Source organism: Eubalaena glacialis, chromosome 11 (genome assembly GCF_028564815.1).
Source record: "Eubalaena glacialis isolate mEubGla1 chromosome 11, mEubGla1.1.hap2.+ XY, whole genome shotgun sequence".
In the NCBI taxonomy this organism is placed as follows: domain Eukaryota; kingdom Metazoa; phylum Chordata; class Mammalia; order Artiodactyla; family Balaenidae; genus Eubalaena; species Eubalaena glacialis.
In genome coordinates, this window is record NC_083726.1 from 4924998 (window position 1) to 4941647 (window position 16650).

General features: G+C 49.8%; 1 protein-coding gene across 1 annotated transcript in view; it reads right to left on the bottom strand.

Annotated features, from left to right (window-relative positions):
- Window positions 1–222: 222 nt before the first annotated feature.
- Window positions 223–16650, bottom strand: part of ARHGAP8 (Rho GTPase activating protein 8) — a 38614-nt gene continuing 22186 nt past the window's right edge. The window contains 8 exon segments of the mRNA XM_061206615.1: window positions 223–456; window positions 551–654; window positions 3994–4122; window positions 4583–4660; window positions 5535–5579; window positions 5582–5607; window positions 16239–16285; window positions 16287–16350. Of these exon segments, the coding sequence (XP_061062598.1) occupies window positions 223–456; window positions 551–654; window positions 3994–4122; window positions 4583–4660; window positions 5535–5579; window positions 5582–5607; window positions 16239–16285; window positions 16287–16350 (727 nt within the window).

The window sequence follows — 16650 nt, forward strand, 5'->3', positions numbered from 1 at the left end:
CACGAGCTACGGAGTGCCTGCAGCCACCAGGAGCAGAGGAGGCAGGAAGGACCTTCCCCTGGAGCCTTCGGAGGGAGTGCGGCCCTGCGACACCTTGATTCTAGGATCTCTGGCCTCCGGGACCATGAGAGTACACATGTCTATAGTCTTAAGCCTCCCCAGTATGTGGCACTTGCGACGGCAGCCCCAGGACACTCATGAAACTTCACAGGCACGTCCAGCTCAGGCCACACACAGGTAGCGAGACTCTCCTGAGCATCCCTGGCCCGGGCACGTCCCCCCGACGCTCAGCCCAGGCAGGAGCTGATGTGAGAGGCAGAGGAACCCGCGAGAGAGGGTCTGGCATCGCCTGGGGGCACCTGGCCCGGGAGCAGCAGGGATGGCACAGGTGACCTGCCCGGAGGCCGGGAGGGTTTCTCGGCGGACCTGTTGCCCGGTCAGGCCTTGGATGAGGTCCTTTGGGGCCAGGGTGGGGCTCCGAGGCCGAGAGAGGGTGGGAACCAGATGTTGGTCTGTTCGGGCACCGCTGGGGCTGGCTCGGCCCACTCACCTCGTGCAGGAAGCCCATGAGGTAGCTGAGGACGGCGTAGCTGTGTTCCGGAAGGCTCTGCAGAATCTAGCGGCAGCGGGTCACTCGCAGGCTGCTCTCCACACCTGCCACGGCACGAGGGTCCTTCCTGAGCCCGCTCTTCCTGCGTCCCTCCGAGGGCGGGCAGGGGTGCGGGGCGGGGAACAGACTGTCCCTCGGCTGGGCCGGGAGCTCCCACTTCCTTCCTGGCCACGTGGCTGTTCTCAGCAAATGCCCCCTTCTCTGAGCTCCGCTCCACTCTCCGCCCCGGGCACTGTCACGGCTCCCCCGCAGGCAGCCCAGGGAGCCAGATCACCTTATGCGTGGGATGGTCTAGGCAAACTACAGGCGAGGGCCAGTGGCCTACTTCTGTCAGTAAAGCCTCATTGGCCCAGACCCACACGCATTCATTCATCCATGAATGAATGGCTGCTTTGCATGACAGGTGAGTCCGTGACAGTTGAGTCCGGCGCGCACAGCCTAAAATATTTATTATCGGGCTCTTTAGAGCAAAAGCGTGCTGACCCTGCTCTAGACTAACTCAACCTGCTTAGATTCAGGACCAGGGCCTACCTACCCGGACCAGGGCCCGGATGTACGTGAGCAGGTTGAACGCCCCCAGTGCTGCCTCACCTCCAACCCTCCCTGAGTTCCATAAACTGCAAGTCCAAACGCGCCAAGCAACACGCATTCACTGAGCTCCCGCTGCAGACACACACGTACACACGTACACACACTCACACCTCAACCCTCCAGCATACCAACCTCCTCCCACTAAACCCTGGGCTTTACAAACACAGCCACTGCGGAAAGACACAGAATTCCCTGCTGTGAAAGTTCTTGCTGGCTTTTTTTTTTTTTTAAGATTTATTTTATTGATTAATTGATTGATTGATTGCTATGTTGGGTCTTCGTTTCTGTGCTAGCTAGGGCTTTCTCTAGTTGCGGCAAGCGGGGGCCGCTCTTCATCGCGGTGCGCGGGCCTCTCACTATCGCGGCCTCTCTTGTTGTGGAGCACAAGCTCCAGACGCGCAGGCTCAGTAATTGTGGCTCACGGGCCCAGTCGCTCCGCGGCATGTGGGATCTTCCCAGACCAGGGCTCGAACCCGTGTCCCCTGCACTGGCAGGCGGATTCTCAACCACTGCGCCACCAGGGAAGCCCTCTTGCTGGCTTTTTAATAAAAGTCATTCTTTCCTGAACTCAAGCTGTTGCTGGCTAATTTGAGTGGACCAGGAATTCCCTTGGAATTAATATTTCTGAGGAACCAACAAGCTTGGAGGCCGCCATCTAGTTGCCCTGGATCTCTGCTTTCCAGCCTCGACATCTTTCTAAGAACTGTGGTCCCAGAGTAGATACTGGTGTAATGTCCACCTCCAGCTCTCGCTATGGTTCCTTTGAAAAAGAGCACTCACTGGTGAGCAGGAAGGACCAGCTCACTGTCGCAAAGCCACCACGTACAAAGCACTTACTGTGTGCCAGGAACCGTGCCAAGCATTTTATGCACATTTAATCCTCAAAGCAGCCCCAGTTTTATATAGATGAGGGAGGTGAGCTCAGAGAGGTTAAGTGGCTTGCCCAAGGTCACAGAGCTAATGTGTGACGAAGCCCAGACTTGAGTCCAAATCTGTTCAGCTCTGAGCCGGTGCTCTTAACCTTGCTATACATTGGGCGATGGTCCCTGTAGCAGTTTCCTTTTTCCCTGGACACCACAGGCCACCTGGAAAGTCCATTTCCTCCAGAGCGTGCCCTGCAAGGACTTGCTTTTGCATCACTTCAAGGAGCCACGCACCCCACCTGAGCAGGGTTGCCAGATAAAACAGAGGACATCCAGTTAAATGTGAATTTCAGATAAACAGCAAATATTTTTTAGTATAGGTATGTCCCGTGCAATATTTGGAACATACTTATACTAAAAAGGTATTTGTTGTTTATCTGAAATTCACATTTAACTGGGCCTCCTGTATTTTTTAACTGCTGAATCTGGCAACCCTATGCCTGAGTCACGATTCAGCCAGGTTGAGTTGTCGGGTGGCAGCCCAGAAGGCAGGGTCTGTACGCTTCAGAATAATAAAGTTGATGGAATGCTAGGCAGCTATTAGAAAGAATGAGTAGAGATGCAAATAAAAAGGAAAGAACTAACTCATAATTGCAAACTTTCTAAAGTAACTGCTCTAAGACGGGGTCGGGCATCTCTGCCTATCAACAGGTTTTGGCTGGAATGAAAAGTACTTTCTTGGGCAGGAACTTATTTGGGTTGGAGTCACCATCCTAGGGGTGCAACCTTGAGCTGTTAGAAACAATGCTAGTGCTTAGTCTCTTAGTGTGTGTGTGTATGTGGTGGTGGGGACCTTGGTTATGTCTGTTGGCTCTACACGCACCAAGAAGCACACCCAGTTTTCGGGGAACACTGGGGCCAGAGGTCGCCCCGTTTGAAAGCGACAATGTTTGATTACGTTGCTTTCCTAGCATCCTCCAGCATCTCTGATGTGCCATTACTGGGCTGTTAGGAGTGATCAGTGCCATGGCCAAGTGTGTACCTGACCCACCCCAGAGCATCTGCATCTCCATCTCCACGCCCTAGAGCTGCAGCTTGCATCACATCTCGTTGGTGTTCTCTACCAATTTGGTGAGAACTCTAGTCAGGCTCTTCTGAGTTCTTTTTTAACAAGCCCTCAACTTTTGGGCTCCTATGTTTATCTCTGCATTGTCCAACTTTACCAAGAACCCTAAGTTACTTTAACAAGAACCCTGATCACCCTTGATATCTGATCGGGTTCTCATCCCCCCCATCCCCCATCCCTCAGCGGATGTTGGACCACTTGGCCTGCCTGCAGCAAGAAACCTGTTGGATCAGTTTAGCCAGAATCCATCCCCCACCCCTGATGCTGCCTCTCAGTAATTTTCCATCCATGGGCCACGCCCCCACACCCCCCCCACCTACTCCTTGGCTGTAAACCCCTCCTCCTGCTTGCTGTATTTGGAGTTGAGCCCAAACTGCCTCCCCACTGCCAAACCCCACTGCAGTGGTGCCTACACCTCTCACAATCCCCCCCGCCCCAGATAAGGGCTGCCTCACTGTGCTTTCACGAGGGTCATGAGTAGCTTTTTCTGTAACAGCAGGTGGGTGGCTACTCCCTTTTAGATGAGGAAGCTGAGCTGCTGGAGGTGGGAGTTCCTCCAGAGCAGCACGGGGGGTGGGGCACTATGACCAGGGAGACGTGCCCCAAATCTAGAGATGCCCTCCGAGACCCCGCCTCTCGGCCCAGCGGCAGCTGACAACCCCTGACCCCTGTCCCCCGACCACGGACAGTGGGGGCCTGGCTGAGGCCAGCAGGGGTGCAGGTGGGGACAGCCCCTCTCCTGGCCCGCAGTGCCAGCGCCCGCCCCGCCTGGTCCTCAACTGGCACCCCTGTCGGTTACGTACTGGTGATCCCGAGAATCTGCTCGTAGGCCTCGAAGGTCAGCAGTGGCTGGGGCAGCTCCCACAGGAAGGTCTTCAGGATCACAGCAGGGAGGTAGATGTCGCCATAGTCGTCAAAGTTCACAGGCTTCCCTAGACACAGAACATCGGACGTCTGAGTCCTGACTCTGGGCAGGGGATTCCTGCTTTAAAACAGGCTCTGCCACGAAATGGCTGTAAACCTCCTGAGGGGAACAGCCTGACACTGGGACACAGCTGTCCTGTCCTGGAAATAGGGTATCGCCCACCCTCCCCTGCCTCTCCAGGACGTCCGGCTGAGGCTGGGGGACACTACTGATTCTCTGCCCTGTGGCTTAGCCCCACCTGGGACGAGAGCACTCTGAGGTCAGGGCCCAGCTTCCACTGTCTCCAGTACTTGGCACACTGGCCTGAGACGGGAGTCTGGGGTCCGGGCACAGGACTCATCTGGGCAGCTGGCCCCGGCCCTGGGCTATTCTGGGGTCAGGGGGTGACGGAGCTCTGAGGCACCCGAGTGCTGTGTGGCTGGCTGGGCAGGAGGCTCAGAGGGAGGGTCTCGGCGGAGCCCATTCACCTTGGTTGTAGAGCCGCTGGGTCTCGCGGACGGTCTGGACACTGGCCGATCTCCAGAACAGGCCCTCGGTGTGGAGTCCTGCAGGGGCAGAGCCTCCAGGCATCTCACAGGGCCCAGCACCTGAGGTTTCTAGAATGTCCCGTGACTCCCCCCTGCCCGCGCATCACCCCGCTGCGGCTGGCAGCTCCAAATGACAACCACAGACCCTCCAGCCCGACAGCCGTTGTCTCAGAGAACTTTTTACACCTTGAACATACAGTTCTTGGGGCACACTGGGAACCACCCCCAGGGACCCCACTTCCTGTCTGATGCACCGCCCCCTGCAGCTCCTGCACCTGCACCTGCAGGGGGCCACTCGTCCCTGGTAGCCCATTCCTCCGAGAGAATCATCTTCCTCCTGTTAGGGTAAAAGCAGCCTCCACGCACCTGCCCTGTGGATCTGAGCTCTGGCCTCAGGAGTCTTGGAGGAGCCACAAGGCTCACCTCCAAGTCACTGAGTGCACCCACCCCACTGGCAATGGCATCTACAAACCAAGCTTATCTCTCAGGCCAAAGGAGTCCCTTTCATGGCGGGCCTCTTGCAGACTAGTGCTGTGCGAAGCAACACACACGCTTCACCTCATTTAGGCCCCATGACAACCCCGTGCACCAGATACTGTTATTAACCCCATTGGACAGATGAGGAAACAGAGGCCCAGAGAAGGTAAGTAACTCACCTGAGGCCACACAGCTAGCACACAGTGGAGCCAGGATTCAAACCCAGACAGTCGGGTCAGAGCCCATGGCTGGAGCCACTGTGCCCGAGCCCTGCCCATCCCAATTACCCTCCCTGCCCAGGTTCCAGCTCCTCCAATTCCCTGGCCTGTGGGGCGCTCAGGATCTCAGAGAGGCCTCCTGGGGAGGTGTACCTGGCAGCCCTCACCTCCCCTGGCTGGAGCCAGCTCTTACTCACCTTTCTCTCTCAGGTATGTCACTGTGTACCTCAGCACAGGGGGGTGAGTTCACCTTGATTTTTGTCTTTGAGGCTGAGGGGAGAGAAAAGAAAGCAACAGTTTTCACCTGGGTATGATGGGTGATCGTGACAAGCACAGGGCTCTGGTCCTCACCACACCTTTGTGAAAACACAGAACCAAGATGCCATACAGGGAGAGAGAGATGCAGCCTGGACCCTAAGGAAGTAGGTGACCAAAAGAGAGGCAGAAATAATAAAAATGATAGTGCATCGTCTGAGCGTTCCACCAGAAGGATGCACATGCTATAGGGGAGATCTGGAGTTGGGAAGGGCTCCACATGGGGCAACTTCAGAGCTGGGTTTTGAGGGATGAGTAGGAGCTTGCAGAGGACAAAAGAGGGAAGGGCATTCCAGACAGAAGGAAACATGCAAAGGAAGGCCCAGGGGCCTGAGAAGATCTGGCCATGAGAGCAGAACCAGGAGACCTGATGAATCAAAAAAGATGCTTCGGGAATTCCTAGGGGTCCAGTGGTTAGGACTTGGTACTTTCACTGCTGTGGCCTGGGTTCAATCCCTGGATGGGGAACTAAGATCTTGCAAGCCGTGCAGCGTGGCCAAAAAAAAAAAAAAAAAAAGATGCTTCGTGAAAACCCAGTATGTTGCCTCAGACAGGCTGTTAACACTCAGTCTCTTATGTGCTCATTTGATACAGAGATTCACATAAGGAAACTTGAAAACATGGGTACTAATATAAAAGAATGACCCTCCCAGCGGCATCCCACCACACCCCACCCCAGCTGGCAGAGTCAGGATCTGAAGGCAGAGCTGCCCACAGTGGTCCATTCTACGGACCCCTGAGCTCCCACTAAACACGTCTGTTTCTCTTTCCTCATCTGCTGGATTTTCTTGCCCCGAAGGCAGCATATTTGAGGACTATGCTAGACTGAGGGACAAGGGCTCTGAAGTCAGACATACCTGGCTGGGGTCCTGCTCCGCCACTTTTTAATTGAGCAGAATATGTTTTGCTGTTCTTTTTTTTTTTTTAATAGATTTGAACACAATGAAATATCATTTTCTAGTAGTGCTGAGTGTACAATTTCTTTTTTTTTTAATTTTTTTTTTTTTTGCAAGGGCTTTCTCTAGTTGTGGCAAGTGGGGGCCACTCTTCATCGCGGTGCGCGGGCCTCTCACTATTGCGGGCTCTCTTGTTGCGGAGCACAGGCTCCAGACGCGCAGGCTCAGTAGTTGTGGCTCATGGGCCTAGTTGCTCCGCGGCATGTGGGATCTTCCCAGACCAGGGCTCGAACCCGTGTCCCCTGTATTGGCAGGCAGATTCCCAACCACTGCGCCACCAGGGAAGCCCTTTTTAAATTTATTTTTGGCTGCGTTGGGTCTTCGTTGCTGCGCACAGGCTTTCTCTAGTTGCAGTGAGCAGGGGCTATTCTTCATTGCAGTGCGCGGGCTTCTCATTGCAGTGGCTTCTCTAGTTGTGGAGCACGGGCTCTAGGCACGCAGGCATCAGTAGTTGCAGCACGCGGGCTCAGTAGTTGTGGCACACGGGCTTAGTTGCTCTGCAGCATGTGGGATCTTCCCAGACCAGGGCTTGAACCTGTGTCCCCTGCAGTGGCAGGCGGATTCTTAACCACTGCGCCACCAGGGAAGCCCTGTTTTGCTGTTCTTAGGGTGCGTGTTCTTTAAATGTCAGTTAGGTTAATTTGATTGATTGTGTTTCTAGAGTGTTGGTTTTCTGTCTGCTTGTTCCATCAACTATACAGAGAAGGGTACTGAGGTTTCCCACTAGGATCGTGTATCTGTTTTTCCTTTGGTTCTACCAGATTTTGCTGCATGTATTTTAAAGCTGTTACTGGTCCATAAATTCTGAGGGTTATTTTGTCTTCTTTAGTATTACAAAATGTCCCTCTTTATCCCACAGAAATCAGGATGCACATCAAAATGGTTGTTGTTTGAAGCTGTTAATTGCTAGGGGAGTTTATGACACAGCAACAGATTACGGGAAAACATGGTCACAAATAGACAGAGCCAGGACTCAGACCCTTGAGTCTGAGTCTAGAACCTTCATTCTTGTATATTATCTATTTGAGTTCCACTGTACTTTTGTTAGCCCAAATCAGGGATCGGAGATGGACACTGGGAAAGTCCAGGTGACCAGCTTGAGGTCCCGCAGCTGGGATGTGGCAGAGTTGGAGGCAAGGGCGGCCATGACCCAGATCTATGCTCCTTCTGTAGCGATTCATCGGCTGGACGTGATATCAGTCCTGCTTTCCATTTTACTCCGAAATTTACAGAGCACCCAAAATCTGGTCCACATGAATACAATTAAAACTGTATCACCAGTAATGACAGGACTTTGCATGTCCCAATCTCCATGGAAAGCTGGGTTTCCTGGTGATTTCTCCTATATTATCTTCTAGAAGTTTTATAGTTCTGAATTTTACATTTAGGTTTATGGTTTGTTTTGTCTGTTTGTTGGGATGCGCGGCTTTCGGGATCTTAGTTCCCCGACCAGGGATTGAACCCGTGCCTTCAGCAGAAAATGGCTTTACCATCTTGGCTTTAGTAGGTATAGAAGACAATGGATTACCATCTTTATTGCTGTAATGTGTTAAGCATTATATGCTAGTAGTATCTAGTTTAATTGTTTCAGGTGGAAAGTATTCTTTGAGTTTCCATTTTGAATGTGTTTGGACTAAACAAACAATAAACTACTGACGTCTGCAGCAAAAAAAAAAAAAAAAAGTCCTAACCACTGGACAGCCAGGGAAGTCCCTCCTGGTGATTTCACTGAAGCTGCCCGTCCAGGACACCAAACAACGGTCCATTTGGCAAAGGGGCCCTGGGGACCGTCACTGCCTTCACGAGGCCATGCTACCACAGGAATGTGACCTGGACCCTCCCTACCCCTGCCCCAACGTGATTTCCTGTGTGTCCCCTCTGAGAGGGAGGAGGTGGCCTGGGGCCCAAGCAGCGTCCAGGCGGTCTCCCTCTGCACCCCTGGGAGGGAGGAACATGGCAGACGGGTCCTTTTCTCCCAGGACGCTCCAAAGCTGCAGTCTCTCTTTCTCCTCCGTTTCCTTGGGAACCACACAGACTGCACCAGTCCTGGCCCTGTCCTAGGAGCTGGGTGACCCTCAGCCTGTCTCTGAGCCTCCCCAGCCTCAGTGTTCCCACATGGAAAATGGAGATGCTGGCAACCTTCCTCTAGGGAGCTGCAAGTCATAAACAGTGAACGATGGGAAAGGCTTTAAGCTGTAAGTCAAAGGCACTAATAACTAAAATCACTGGAATGCCAAGGGCTGGGCGATGTCCCAGGCCAGACACAGGTGACCCATTTCATGGATGGAGAATTGGGCCCAGTGTGCTGCAGTGACCTACCCAAGGTCACGCAGCCAGAGAGCCTAGGTCTATTGATTCTGAAGCCCAGGTTAGTTGCTATTACTAACCTGGGGAGGGGGCTCTACTGAGACCTTCCCAAAGGCTGGACACCCATGAGCTACTGAAAGACCTCTTTGACTATAGCTTAGTCCACATTTTGCTTTTGAAAGCAGACTTCCAGAGCAGGAAGGGGCCTGGAGGATCAGGGGCAGACTGAGGTGGCAGAAGGGGAGGGATGTGCCCACAGATGCAGGGCTCCCAGCTGAGCACGCTCTCTGCCCAAGCACTTAAGGAGCCGACATCCAGCTCACTGCAGAATGGGGGCCCTGGCATAAAATCACTGCTTTCAATAGAGCAGAAACCCTCAATTTGGGTTTCTCCTCCCCTCCCCATCCCCTGCTTGCTGGCTGAGAGACAGGCTTGTTCAATGGACTGACAGAGTCAGTGCAGAGAATGGCAATTACCCCAGGAACTCTGGATTAAAAACAGGGTGTGCGTCCTGGCTGTGTGGGGATGCCCAGGGCAGGGGTGAATCCTAACACACCACAGCCCTCCTGTGCATCTATCTCCACGTGTGCGGCCCAGGGCCAGACCCTGAACTGAAGTTCCGAGGTACGCACTGGGCAGGGGTGCTTTCGGAGATGGAACGCAAATCACCGTCAGCCCAACTCGCTCTCGGCCAGTCGGCTGCCCCCAGAGGGCACTGGGGATTCTCGGCACATCTTCTTGTTTGTATCCCCCACCTTGGGAGTTGCGCTTACAGTAATTCACAGCATGTTCCTTCTCTGGTTGTGCATGCAAGGAATACAAGTAAGGAGGGACTGTGGTTTTTAGAGACAGTAGGGACAGGGAGGGGGGACCAGCAACCTGAAATCTCAGTGGTAACAGGGAATGTGGGCCAGGCTTGCCTCACTGGGCACCCCGGCTCTTCCCAGCCCTCCGAGACGGTCATTCGTATCACATCCCCTCCCAGCAGCTCATGTGGACAATCACAGGAAGACCGTGTGCTGAGGACCTACTGTGCGCTGGCCGCGCTCCTAAGCCCACTGGCTTCATCACTGTGCCCCTGTTTGTATAGAGGACAAAACTGAAACTCAGATGCAAATTATTTTATCTGAAGTCACACAGCCAGGGCTCAAATCAAAATCTGACTCTGAAGCCCTTGTTGTACCTGGAGCAGACCACAGCCCTTCTTTCTGAGTCGGGGGCTTGGTGTGAGATGGGGGTGCTGAGGTCATCTGTGGTGACAAGGCCCAGGAAGTCTGCAACCCCACCTCTGCACAGCTGGCCCTCTCTGGGGGGTGAATGAAGAATAAGAAACCGCTTTGCATCATCAGCTAGACCAGTCCCCAAAACGCTAATGGGATTGGGAGTTCTGGCAAGTCAGGCTGGCTCACATGACCTAGAACCAGAGCCTGGGGAAGCCTGCTCCCCACCCAAGGCCATTCACAAGTGCCAGGAGCTTATGCTCTCTGGACAGACAGACACCCATGCAAGAGACCACAGATGAGTGTATCTCGAGCTGGCAGGGAAAGAGAACAGAAAGTCAGATGCCCATCTTCTCCTTCTTTGCAAAAGTGGGCCCTGGTCCAGCTGAAGACTTCAGCTCTGGGAGAGACACAGAAGCAGAAAGAGCCATGCGGCCCTGCTCGTTAATGAACAGCCCAGAGTATTCCCGAATCGGTCACCATCAGATGTTTCCTCCAAACAGGAAAGAAGCAGGGGAGGTGTGGGGAGGGGGACACACACCCACTTCTCCAAAGTGTTTGAAAATTCCACAATCCTTATATTTCTTTCTTTTCCCCCGACCCACCCTCTCACCTCTGCATGAAGAAATAAAAAGCACAGGTAAAGGAAACTCCAGAGGTAAACATAAAAGACAGTGTACATGTATTATTATTTGCAACTCTATTTCCCCCCCTCATCTGATATAAAAGGCCACTGCATAGAGCAAGAATTGTAAATTGGTGTCAGTGGTCATAAAATAAAGATGTAATTTGTATGACAATAATGGCACAAAGGAGGGGAGAAGGAATGGAGCACAATTTTTTTTTGTATCCTACTGAAGTTATTATTCATCAGAACTAGACTGTTATAAATTAAGATGTCAATTCTAATCACTGGGGCAACACTAAGAATACTAAAAAATATATAGCAAAAGAAACAGGAGAATTAAAATGGCACACTAGAAAGGTAGTAATGGAGGAACTAGAGGAACAAAAAAGACAAGACATAGAGATAAGTAGTAAAATGGCAGATGTAAACCTACCTTACCAGCAATCACATTAAATGTAAATGGGTTAAATACTCTAATCAAAAGGCAAAATGGGGCAAAAACATGATCCAATTATATGTTGCCTACAAGCAACACACTTGTCATTAAAAGCCACAGATAGATTGTAAGTAAAAGGATGAAAAAGATACAACATGCCAATAGTAACTAAAAAGAGCTGGAGTAGCTATACTAATATCAGACAAAATAGACTTGAGGTCAAAAATTGTTGTGACAATTTTTAAACATTATAAAATGGTATTCTAGTGACAATGAATACCATTTTATAACGGCAAAAAGGGTCAATCAATGAAGAAAACATAAGAATTATAAAAATTTATGCAACTCACAACAGAGCCCCAAAATATCAATATATGAAACAAAAATTGTCAGAAATGAAGGGAGAAATAATTTAACAATAATAGTTGGAGACTTCACTCCCCCACTTCCAATAGTGAATAGAACAATTGGTCAGAATATCAACAAAGAAACAGAAGATTTGAACCACACTGTAAACCAATAAGACCTAATGGACATCTACAGACCACTCCACCCAACAACAGAGTATACGTTCTTCTCAAGGCCCATGGAACATTCCCTAGGATAGGCCATATGTTGGATCATACAGATCTCAATACATTTAAAAGGAATTAAATCATACAAAGTAAGTTCTCCAACTACAATGAAATGAAGTGAGAAATCAATTAAAAATACGTGAAAATTTAACAACAGACTGCTAAAAGCCAATGGGTCAAAGAAAAAAAATCACAAGGGAAATTAGAAAACACCTTAAGATTAATTAAAATAGAAAGACAACATACTAGCACTGATGGGATGCATCTGAAGCAGGACTCAGAGAAATTTATAGCTCTAAACACCTATATTGAAAAGAAAAAAGATCTCAAATCAATAACCAAAACTTCCACCTTAAGAAACTAGAAACAGAAGATCAAATTAAACCCAAAACAAGCAGAAGGAAGGAAATATTAAAGATGAGAGTAGAAATTAATAGGGAATAGAAAAACAATAGAGAAAAATCAATCAAACCAAAAGTTGATTCCTTGAAAAGATCACTGAAATTGATAAGGCTTCAGCGAGACTAAGAAAAAAAGGGAGGAGATTCAAATTATGACAATCAGGAATGAAAGGGGGCACATTACCAGTGATGCTACAGAAATGAAGGATTACAAAGGAGTACTAAGAACAACTGCACACCAACCAATTAGATAACCTAGATGAAATGGACAGACTCCTAGAAAAACACAAACTACCAAAACTGACTCAAGCATAGCACAGGGAGATCAGCTCGGTGCTTTGTGACCACCTAGAGGGGTGGGATGAGGAGGGTGGGAGGGAGGGAGATGCAAGAGGGAAGAGATATGGGAACATATGTATATGTATAACTGATTCACTTTGTTATAAAGCAGAAACTAACACACCATTGTAAAGCAATTATACTTCAATAAAGATGTTTAAAAAAAAAAAAAAGAAGAAATATAAGATCTGAATAGATTGACAAGTAAACAGATTGAATTAGTAGTCAAAAAAACTTCCTGCAAAGAAAAGCTCAAGATCAGATGGCTTCACTGGTGACTTTTACCAAATGTAAAAAGAAGGATTAACTGTAATCCTGCACAAACCCTTCCAAAAAATAGAACAGGAGGGAACATTTTCCAATTCATTCTATGAGGCTAGTATTACCAAAACCAGACAAGGACACCAGAAGACAAGATGACTACAGATCAGTATTTCTTATGAATAGACACGAAATCCTCAACGAAATATTAGCAAAGCAAATCCAGCAGCATATAAAAAGATTACATACCATGAACATGTGTGATTTATCCCAAGAATACAAGGTTTGTTCAACATATGCAAATCAATCAGTGTAACACCATATTAATAGAATAAGGGACAAAAGTCATGTGATCCTCTCAATAGCGCAAAAAAAGCATTTGACAAAAATCTAACACCCTTTCATGAAAGAAAAAAACCCACACTCAACAAAGTAGGAACAGAAGGGATTTTCCTCAACCTGATCAAGGGTATCTATGAAAAACCCACAGCTAGCATCATACTTAATGTTAGAAGACTGAAATCTTCCCCCTAAGATCAGGAACAAAACAAGGATGTCCGCTCTCATCACTTCTATTCGACATTGTACTAGACAGTACAGCCAGTGCAACCAGGCAAGAAAAGGAAATAAAAGGCATCCAGGTTGGAAAAGAATAACTATCACTATTTGCAGATGGCATGCTCTTAGATATAGAAAATACTAAAAAAAAAATTCACAAAAACCTATTAGAACTAATAAATGAATTCAGCTAGGTTGCAGGATATAAGATCAGTACACAAAAATCAATTGTATTTCTATACACTAGCAATGAACAATCAAAAAATAAATTTAAGAAAACAATTTGATTTACAATACATCACAAAGAATAAAATACTTAATAAATTTAACAAAAAAGTGCAAAACTGGTACACTGAAAACTATAAAACATTATTGAAAGAAATTTAAAACATTCAAAACATTGACAAGATATCCATGCTCTTGAATTGGAAGGCAATATTGTTAAAATGGCAGTACTTCCCAAACTGGCCTACAGAGACAGCACAATCCCTATTGAAATCCCAGCTGCTTTTTTTTTTTTTTTTTTTTTTTTGCAGACATTGGACAAGCTGATTCTAAAATTAATATGGAAATTCAAGGGACCCAGAAGAGCTGAAACAATCTTGAAAAAGAAGAACAAAGTTGGAAGAATCACACTTCCCAATTGCAAAACTCACCATAAAGCTGTAGCAATAAAGATCGTGTGACACCAGCATAGAGATCAGTGGAATAGAATTGAGAGTCCAGAAATAAACCCTTACATGTATGGTCAGTTAGTTCTTTACAAGGGTCCCAGGGCAATTCAATGGGGGAAAGAATAGTCTTTTCAACAGATGATTCCCGTCTGTGTGGAGCCATCAGGGAAGGCTTTCTGGAGGAGGGGATCAGAAGGAGGAACAAGAGCAGGAAAAGCACTGGGCAGCAGGAACTGGCTCGCGTTGTCTGTACACCCTGTTAAGACCCCGTGGCCCTGGAGGGTGCGGAGGGCAGGGTTATACCTACCGTTACACAGGAAGAGACTAGGGTGAGAAGTTAAGCCACAAGACCGCCTTCCCAGAGCTGGAAAGAGCTAGAGCTGGGATGTGAGTTGCCTCCGCTCCCCTGCCCTAAGGAGGCCCCTCCCTCTTTCCACTTCCCCGCAGCTGCCCAGATGGGGCTGTGCAAAATGCCCATGTCCGTTTCCATTGTCCCTCTTCAGGGATGGCAGGCAGGCAAAGACCTCTTGAATCTCTGACTTCCCCTTAATATTTTGCCTTAATTAGCTTGCTCTAAGGTGATGGCTTTCTGTTGTGTGCTTTTGAACTTAACTCAGCGAATTAACACTTGTGAATAGGATTTGCTTATGAATTTTAATGACTTTCATTCATTCATAGTCCAAACAAATTACATATTTGGTGCTTTATTTAATATGTTTATTGCAATTTTATGATAGTCATTTGCAATGAAACAGCATAAAATATTAATTTAAAGAGACAATCGCGGGGACTTCCCTGGTGGCACAGTGGTTGGGAATCCGCCTGCCAATGCAGGGGACACGGGTTCAAGCCCTGGTCTGGGATGATCCCACGTGCCGCGGAGCAACTAAGCCCGTGTATCACAACTACTGAGCCTGCGCTCTAGAGCCCGCGAGCCACAACTACTGAACCTGGGCGCCTAGAGCCCGTGCTCCGCAACAAGAGAAGGCACCGCAATGAGAAGCCCGCACACCGCAACGAAGAGTGGTCCCCGCTCACCGCAACTAGAGAAAGCCCGCAGCCAAAAAAAAAAAAAAAAAAATCAACATGGGTCTTAAAGATCATCAGATTTTTATGTAGAAACAGATCACATGCAAGTTTCTAACAAGAAACTACTAACAAATGATATTGAACATACGCCTCTCCGGGATCCACCACCCTCCAGGCCCTGTACATCGTGTAGCTCAGACCCAAGTGCCCAACGGTGGTTGTATGGCTAAAACAACCCCTTCATCTTCCATCATTTCAGGTGCCTCAGCACCTGGCCTGGTGCCAGAAGCAGAGAATAGGAGGAGGACAAGGGGCTTGCCTCTGAGCAGGGAAAACAGCTGGAGGGACTCCCCACAGCAGCCTGCTCAGATCCGGGTTGCGATAGAGGGGGGCCCTGTATGCAGTCTAGAGCATCAAGGAAGGCTTCCTGGAGGAGATGAGATGAGTTTTAAAAGAGACAAAGTTGGCATGGACAGTTGGCCCAGAATCGTTTCCAAGGAGTGAAGATTAAAGATCACATCATCCAACTTGCTGATTTTAGAAATAAGGAAACAAGCTGAGAGAGGGAGTGAGTTCAAGGTCATGTGGCCTAATAAGGGTTAGATCAGGGAGGAAGGGTAGGACACACCGTGGTAACAAGAGTCCCTAAATCCCGGCAGCTGAACCCCACAGAAGTTCACCCCTCACTTGTGCCCTCCCGCAGTGTGGGTGTCAGCGGGAGGCACTCTGTGGTCACACAGGGACGCAGGCCAGCGAGGCATCATCTCCACCCGGCTTCCGTCACCACGAGAGGCGAACTATGAACTGGCCCCTGAAGCTCCCTCCAGGACGTGACCCGCCCTGCGGCCACTCCTGTCTCCTTGGCCAGAGCAAAGCACGTGGCCACACTTCACGTGGAAGGTGGTGGGAGGTGTCCCAGCGTGGCCTGGGGGTTGGGGGCCAGAACTGCCCAGTGAGCAGTGGTGACGAAAGCTGGGCCGAGGATCCCAGGCCCCCGGTCCCCTCCCTGCCCACGGCTGGGTCCTCTGCACACAGACACACACAGCGGCGGGCACTCCAGCCTCAGTGCCAAGCTCACACTTCAGCTTTCCTGCAGGGTTAAGCTCGGTTGCAGAGGCCAAGGTCTGGAGAGAACTCCCCGGCACACGGAAGCATCCCACCCTCCCAGGAAACAAGGGCAGACCACATGGAGGCTCACTTACTATCGCAGACTGACGCCAAACTGCTGGGTGGGCAGAGGGGGCCGCGGCAGGGGGCGTCTTTGTGGGAGGGGGCAGCCTGCCCGCGTGCAGGTTCCGAAGCTCCTCGTCGTATCTGTGGACACAGCGGAAGCACAGCTGTCACCCTGCAGGGGAGAAGCCTCGGGCCACAAGGGGCCGCCTCCAGGTGCTGCTGGGGGCAGATGCCCCACAAAGGTCTGCAGGATACCTGAGTGCCCCGTCCTTCTGGGCCCACATGCCTTATGGCTGTCTTGCACATGCACACACAGGAACACACACAAGCCAGCAAGGGTCATCCAACCTCTGTCAAATGTCCAGGGTCTCCTACCAGCCCCTGGCCAATACTTCACCCACGTGTCTACACAAGAGTTTCCCTCTGCAGGAAACACCTTTC